The sequence below is a fragment of the Micrasema longulum genome, unplaced genomic scaffold, assembly GCF_059751315.1.
Source record: "Micrasema longulum isolate JH-2025_06_02 unplaced genomic scaffold, ASM5975131v1 h1tg002528l, whole genome shotgun sequence".
NCBI classification, from domain to species: domain Eukaryota; kingdom Metazoa; phylum Arthropoda; class Insecta; order Trichoptera; family Brachycentridae; genus Micrasema; species Micrasema longulum.
The window spans coordinates 79,127-87,879 of NW_028279669.1; the positions used below are offsets into that span (position 1 = coordinate 79,127).

Sequence of the window (8,753 nt, forward strand, 5' to 3'; positions counted from 1 at the left end):
CATTAATGTGTGAGAAATGAATCCTGCAGTTCTTTGAACACATTTCCGTTCAGGAAGAACTCTGATAGTTTGAAGAAAACTATTCTCCTGGAAAGTGTCGAAGGGACAAGGTCGCGTGGACGTCAACCGACAAGATGGAGCGGCACAGTCACTGAATTATCAGAATCATCACCGACGAATGCCTATAGAAGAGCGCAAGACCGTTCCAGATAGAGGGAGACTGTCCACAGACGAGCCATGCCTGGAGTCAGGCGTAATCACCATCCTCAGACATGAGGCACGGATTGAAGAGAGAGAAGCTATTAGCATTGCGAAATTTGGATCTAATAATTTTAAATAGTTTTCAGATGATATAAAGTACGTATTTTGTTACACACAAAAATTTACCGAGACATCGGGGAAGAGATAAAAGGAAAAATAAATTGTATGGATGGAAAGCGTTTACGGGAACATCAGTACCATTCCGATACAAAACTCATGTTAGGTTACTATCCATTACGGTATTGAATGGCTACAAAAATGGAATAAGCAATGTTATAAGAGTGATATATTGTTTTGATATATTACGTTCAGCTGTAGGTGACTGCATAGAATGGAAAATATTTATGGTACATCATATATTATAATATCATTTCACACGTGGACCAGATATTATGTTTAATTTATATAATAAATCATTCACATTATACAATAAATGAAACCTTCAGAAGTGAGCATGACTTAGCAATTTTAGCTTACAATAATAGTAGGTATTTATAATTTTTATGAACTCCATTTGAATTTGAGTAAATGTGGGTTTACGATCGAGCTCATATTAAAATATGTTTGATTAAATTAAGTAAAAAAATATTAATACCTATGACGTTCAGAATGCTAAACTGATTGTTTTAATAGCACGGAAACAATTTGATGTTTAATAATATTTCTTATAATGTGAAATAATGGGTAACATTTTTAATTTATAAAGTTCGCCCCTCTATCAGAATGTACTTGAATTGTTTGATTAATGTTAAGGTCCGGGTATTTCGTAATTCCTATAAACGTATTTTGTGCATACAATAAATATTTGCGGTAGATTTAAGAGCTAAACAATTTTACAATGTCGTCAGTATAATGTGCAACCGGGCAGTGTGTACAGTGTACCTTCACGTGTTCGTACGTACTCGTATATGGGTCGAAGCAAGTATGAACACAAAACAGCGATTGTTCAATGTTTTGTTCAGCGTGTGTCGGTAGATTTGGTAACTCAGATGAAAGTATGATTATTTGTTGTAATATAAGTTAACTGATGCAATATGTGATTTTATAACAACCCGGCACAAATCACACTCATAGTTAATATTAGTAATGGCTGAAAGGGACAAATTGCGTGAAATTTCCGAAGTATTTGGAAGAATGTCAAATTTTGAGGTAAAACTCCCGCAAGCCAAAATTGACGGTGGTGGGTGGTGTAATTTAAAAAAAAACAGACAGGCAGAAATACAGACAATAGCTTGCTGAAAAAACAGAAAGAAGTGAGTATTTCGTCGTTGCGTCGTTGTGTTAAGTGACATTTTGAAATTTTTTAAGGGAATAATTTAATCAATGTATTTTTTGATGATGGCTTTTATTTTTAAATACACGTGACAAAAAGGAAAAATTCGTAATTTTATTTAGACAAAATATATAACTTTATTTTGTGGTAACAAAATTGTGAAATCTTAATGAGAAGTTAAAAATACTTTTTAAAAAAAATCACTTAACAGATATTGCCACCCCAACGACGATTTGATTTATTCATTTATAATTGGTAGATTTCACCAATTTCCAAATTACAATTTCCAAATGCGGTAGATTTTGGGAGGATCGGGTTAGCACCTTACCGATTATTCGGTTTTTTGAGAACAATCACATTTAATTTTCGTGTTCTCACCAGAAATCGAAGCGTCTTCACCACAACACTACGGAGGCTGCCAGGATATTTGATATATTATAACTGTGTGGTTTTGGAAGCATTACTTTGAGTGACAGTTTTTTATAAAAAAAAAAAAATTGTGTTCTTATGAACTATTTATTTATTAGAAAATAAAAACCAAGTTGTGGTAGAGCGGGGAGCGAAGTTTGGACCTCTGATCCTTGGGTCCGCGACACTAGCCACGGGATCACACCCCAGTTCATTATTATATTTAAATTGCTCCTAACTGCAAAAAAAAAATTAGGCTCAAAAAGGTGAAATTTCATAGTGCCCGAGATCCTACTCAATCAACTGAGGCCCGCAGGGCGAATAAAGCGAGGCCCGAAGGGCCAAATCTCCCAGCATGTAACAGTCGGCGATAGCTGACTGTTGCCTGCTAGTAATCATTATTTTACATTGAGAGTTTTTGATAGATTGAAATTATCTCATTTGGTTCAAAAATTATTATGTTTGGAAAATCGCACAATCACATAATATTGTTTCCTGAACATTTTGTTCTGTGTGACTCCCGTGGTTTAAACTTTAACTTTAGAGAACAGATATAATTTATTATTTTAAATACTAAAGAGAACAAGTAACTGAGTAGCTTCACTAAATTGATTAACACTAGAGTACTCGCGCGGACTACTATAGTAATCTAGGGTGACACTTTTATCGATATTTTTCTACCTATAGGCAATTGCGAGTTAAGCGTCCGTATATTCTTCAAAGACAAATTTAGTGTACCTAAAAAATCAGTGCCACGCAGAAGCTGAGTCTGAGTGCACGACTATGAAATTTGGCTTAAAATCGTAGGGACTACCACAATAGGGTCTACCATAGTAGTCCACGCGAGCCTTGAAATGTGGGAAATGGATATGTTCAGATCATCAGGCTGTAATATGTACTCAACGTTATGAAACAAATGACTCCGATTTCTTTCTGGTCATTTTGGTAATAAGATTGGTTGATAACTCATCAATCCAAACACATGGTTTTTTACCCATGTTCCTAGAATCTGAAGTTTTGTTGATTTTGTCTATGTTAGGTTTTTATCTTAAAATAAAGGTATATTTTGTGATGAGTATCTTTTTTAATAAAAAAATACCTAAAACAATAATAAATCTTGTACTATTTTGGCCTACTATAAAAGGCCACGCGAGCACTGATTTAAACATGAATGCGCAACTACTATTTTATGTTTGCAGATTGTTTTTCAAAATGGAAGATAAATTGATAACGTGTTCTCGTTTTCCTAATAAAACCTTTCGTTTTAATTTGAACATATTTGATCAACAATGTTTTGAGCATGTCCAAATATTTGTAGACATAATGGATTTCCTCCCTAGGGACCTGCTCAGGCCTAAATTTGTTGCATTGTTTACCCCATCTGTTGCAACAAATTTAGAAAAAATTCTCAGATTAAACTAACTGGTAGGTCCAAGAAGTATAAAAATTGTGAAATAGTTTTCAGGCGTTGCCTAGAAGGTGAATTGGTTGAACCGGATGATTTTGTTCGGTTTTAGCTCTTTTACTTCACATAAGTCAACAGATAGAAGAGTTGAGGCAATATAAATGGTGAATGTTACACAGTAGGTAAAGTGGCCACGTAAACCAGCCAGTGACAGTTCAAAAAACCTGTAAATATCTAGATTTCCATATTCCTTTCTCAAAACGTTTTCCCTCTCTGTTGCGACAATCTAAATAAACCTTTAAATCTTTAAACGTTTGACTTAATTTAGTTTATTTAATTTAATAAAAACAGTTAAATGACTACCTACATTGTGGAAACACTGGAATAGTAAGACGGATGGAATAATATATTTTATCTGAATAATAACCACACAATGTATTAAATCATACGCTAGATGAAAGTTTTATCAGTTATTTTGAAAACCAGAAGGAGACCAAACTTATCATGGGAGCGTCAACAGTTTTCAGAGGGGATACTTCACCCCCGGAAGGAGGGTGGGGGTATATTGTCGTATTGGCTTCCATTTTAGTTTTTGTGCGTCTATTTTTACCATGATCAATCTTATATTAAAAACTATAAATTTCCAAACAAATAAATCGATATAGAATATATCTAAGTTTAATATTTAATATCCAGGTGGTGTGTTACGCCCACTCACATTCAACACCCCTTATGTACAACGACTTCCTGGAAAGTATCGGCTCTGGTGCGAGTGGTTTGACTCTCGTCTCTGGAATTACCTCTACCACATTTGCGATTTCTGGTAAGATATATATTGACACTTGGAGCTTAATAAATCATCATCATCATACATTTTCTACACCCGGTGATGCAAGAAGCACTACATTGTAAAACCGAATGCAACATAATTCGATTACGTTACATGTAGGTAAGGTGATCAGTTTTATGTTTCAGGTGTTGGTCCAGGAACAAATAAATATTTCAGTTCAAAACCCTTTAACAATCATTTTTTACGTCCACCAAGTCGAGAATCAAATCTGAGACCTCTTGCATGGTAGGCAAATGTGCTGACGTTGTATTAACACTTTGAGCACCGGCCAAATACACATAGAATTTACCCTGTGCCCGGCTTATTTTTGTGAAATTTCATGCTTTGTGAAGGGTTTCTTAAACGTGTCATAATTATGAAGATACTAAGTTCAATCAATTTTGACTTCTCATATTTATTTTAGATAATTCAATAAGTCATTTTAGTATGATAGTTTTGCCAAAATTGGCCTTTATGGAGAGCCACATTGCAATGTTCGCACATATACGAGTACCTACAGTATCTCACTTCTTTTTTATGCTTTGTATCCCGGAGCCGTGTAAACACGTGATTATAATAACCACGCCTTGTGTCCCAGTCCCGTGTTTTCACGTAGTTAACCAGCAGCGAAAAACTACTAATAAAAGTCACTAGATGTCAATAAAATGCATTTTTTTGAACAGCTACTAAATCAATATCGAATAGTTTGGCATAATTTTTTCTTCAAATGAAGATGGAATTTTCCAGTGTCCTACCAGTCACATTCATTCAAATAATAATTACACAGAACATATTGACCATTTGACTTTTTCTTGAAAGCAATATAATAATATGGTTCTTTATCTTGTTCAAAAAAAAATATTGTGCGCGACCTAGAACAGGTGGTAATATCTTAATTCTTAAATTAAAAACAACTACAGCACAACATCAGTATACTTCCAGAAGAATATTTTCTTTAACGAAATGAACAAAGAAAATAAAAAGTGCAGTCAAGAATACAATATATTTAAGAAATAAGTGAAAATTAAATTTACAATTCTTTTTTGTATAGCACTGATTAAAAACACTGTTGTTATATATATTTTTTGTAATTTACATGTTATATTAAAAGTATTAATAATTTAAAAAAAAAAAAAACTAAATATTGTAAGACGTCACTCTCCATCAAGTACTCAAAAATTGTTTGGAAATGCTAATGTAAATGAATGTATTTTATTAATATAATTGTTTTATAAGGTAGTAATATTGTATGGTTATATTTATTATGTGAATAAAAAAAATAAAAAAAAGTTTTACGATCTGAACTCAGTTGCAGCAAGAACTGGACAGTATTCACGTATGGGCAAAGAAATGGCTTCTCCTACTCAATGTTACACATCTACAGTTCTCCACATCGGCTCTGAAAACCCCAAACTTATATATAGTCAAAATGATGTAGATTCGAAAACTGAGAAACAACAAAACTACCTCGGAATAACAAAAACGGATGCTTTAAAATGGGGAATGTCACATATTAAACATAACAAAAAATCGAATTCAATTATCTACTTGATAAAAAAACCTTCTCATGTAAAACACCGAATATCCTACTCAAAATATATATATCCTAGATCAAACCTACACTCGAATACAGGTTTCAGATATGGAATCCCCTCTTTGTTATAAATATCAACTGGTTGAAAAGAGTCCAAAGTCGAGCTTCAAAGTTGTCACCCAGCCTGAAACGGCTTCCATATGTGGAGAGACTCGAAACTCTCGGTCTCACAACGCTGCAGAAACGGCGAGAAAGGGTGACCTGATAGAGATATACAAGATACTCAACAGTCACTTTGGCTGCCCAAATTTGAATCCTATGTTCAAGCTTAAACAGGATGCTCGTCTTAGAGGCCACAGTCTCAGGCTGGAGAAAACGAGATTCAATCTAAATCCACGAAAGTGTTTCCTGAGCAAGGGTTGTTGATGGTTGGAATAAGCTGCCACAAGAGCTGATATTAATTTGAAGTCTCAATGGGTTCAAAAATGGACTAGATTTGTTTCGGAAAAGTTAAAGTGCGCCAGCAACTAACTTTCGATAAAATAGATTTCAGGATATCAGCTTAAAATTAGTATAATATCAAAAGTTATAGTAAAGTGAGATTTAAACATTGGACCACTAATTTGCGACTCCGCGACGCTAATCACGGACTACAATAAGATTATTATTTTTGTTTTTCATTTCCCCTGTTGCATACACCTTGTTTTTATTTTATTAGCAAATGACTATAGGATTTTTTCAATAAATAAATAAACATCTTATCTGTCGTAAACATATGATGTAATATCAAATATGAAGCTTAAATCAAGACAATGACCATTCCTTCTTTTTTTGCTTGAAAAAGCAATTAATAATTGAACAATCGTATTTATTCAATTTTATTTTTTCTATGAAACATCATTGTTTTTAAGATCTACTATTATCGCTTCAGCATCAAATACTTCTTATATTTATTCAATACTCGTATGTAAAATATTTTCTTCGTGAAGGATTATTTTGATTTTAGGAATCATAGCAAATGTCGCTTTGAAAAGATTCAGTCTCCGACAAGTAGGGTGGGCGGGGTGTGTGACCTTGAGTGCGAGTTGGATGCTGACGACACGCGTTACGTCACTGTTCCAGCTGGCCATGACCGCCGGCGTGATGCAAGGGCTCGGCTCCGGCGTCCTAACCCCCGTGTGCCTGGCCAGCTTCAACCAGTACTTCGTGAGGAAGAGACTGGCGCTGATGTCCATCAGCAAACTGGCCACGGGACTCGGCCACATCGTGGCTCCTCTCCTCATAGAGCTGTCACTCCAGAAATACGGATTCCGAGGCACCATGCTGGTGATGGCGGCTGTCTCTCTGCACGCCCTCGCGGGGTGACAGCCATGCACCCGGTGGAGTGGCACCAAAAGAAAAAGGAGATCCATGTCACCAGCATGAGGATGAAAGGTATTTCTAGTCGAAACTGTGTTAAATTAGTTATCTTATTTAATAAATCGATAAATGTTAGTTGATAATTTTATGCCACCACTCTCTTTATTCAGGACGCTAATGACACTGATAGTGGAATTCGCGTGTTAGTGTAATTGGTATCCTGACTAAGAGACGAGCACGTCTCGAAACCGGTAGACATAAAAAAGTTGGTTAAGTGATATTTTAATTATAATTTTTTGAGTTTGTTCAAATGTTTATAGACATAATACTGGATTTCACCCCCTCGGGAGTCATTAAGATTAACAAATTACAACAGGGATGAAGAATACCTTAAATAAGGGTATACGTAAGTCTAGGCATTTACAGGGCTTATGACCTGTCATTGGCTGGTTTAAGTGGCCACTTTACGTAAGCGTGTTATATAATCAACTGGTATAAGAAGAAGTTTAAAAATTGGAAAATTGTTTTAAGGCGTTGCCCAGTATGGGAAATAATTCGATTAGATGAATTTCGTCGCTACAATCAAGGTTTTAGCTCTTAAATTTTAGTAAAATCAACAGCCGTCATCAAAAATTGAAGAAATATGGATGTTACATAGGCAAAATAGTTAATGTTACACAGTGCGTAAAATGGCCACTTAAACCAGCCAATAATAGGTCATAAGCCATGTCAATACCCAGACTTACATTTTTTTTCTCAAAAATGTTTTCCATCGCTGCGCTGTTGTAATTTGTTACTCTGATTATTTAATTTCATTTTAATTTATTTTATTTTCATTATTAGTTATTTTTTACTAGTGATAAATAATTTTTAAATTACCCATATGTCTATACGTACCTACATTTCATAAAACAAATAATTGAATTTAACAGTAATTATAATTTTATAAAAAACGATCAATGTTTTTTATAAAGTTTTAATTTGTAACAAGTGATTTTAATTTACTATCTATTAAAAAAAAATATTTTCAACAGTTCGTGGTGCAGAGGAGAAACATGTGATCGATGGTTCCGATACATTGTTAGGTTTATTCGAGGGTAATTCTAAACAATGTTTGAATATTAAAATTACTCAAAATGAGCTCCGATACTCTGGTGATGATACTAATAAACCAGGAGATCATGAAACAACTTTGATAACAAAAATTGAAGACCATACTCCAACAAACGATAAGAAACATTCCAAATTGTAAGCAGAATTCTGCAACTTGATCATTGTTTTTAATGTAAACTGGATGCTAATTGTAAATATGTTTTTTTTTTGTTTTTAGTGCGACGATTGTAGATTTTTTCGATTTCAATCTTCTCAAGGATAGAGTATTTTGTAATATTTGTATCGGATTGAGTTTTGTGAATGTAACGGATACTGGATTTTTCACGTTACTTCCTCTCGAACTTATGGCTAATCATAATTTTACTTCGGTAAGTAAAAACAATTAAACAGTGTTTGTAATTATGGCAATATTGTGCGTATTTTAGATAGTTCACTTATATTTTACCAACACGTTTAGACGGAAGTCGCTCGGTGTGTGTCATTGGTGGCTATGACGGATTTGATTTCTAGAGGGACGATTGGCGTAATTGGCATCTTCCACCAGTTCTCTAGTAGACACATGGTATTTTTT

General features: G+C 34.3%; 1 protein-coding gene across 1 annotated transcript in view; it reads left to right on the forward strand.

The window, feature by feature from the left end:
* The window catches only part of LOC148272015 (monocarboxylate transporter 14-like), a 63,451-nt gene extending 56,376 nt beyond the window's left edge, over nucleotides 1-7,075 (forward strand). Inside the window, exons 2-3 of the mRNA XM_088240618.1 lie at nucleotides 4,044-4,170; nucleotides 6,717-7,075. Coding sequence (XP_088096744.1) covers nucleotides 4,044-4,170; nucleotides 6,717-7,075 — 486 coding nt within the window. The remainder of the gene's footprint in view (nucleotides 1-4,043; nucleotides 4,171-6,716) is intronic.
* The last annotated feature ends 1,678 nt before the right edge of the window (nucleotides 7,076-8,753 follow it).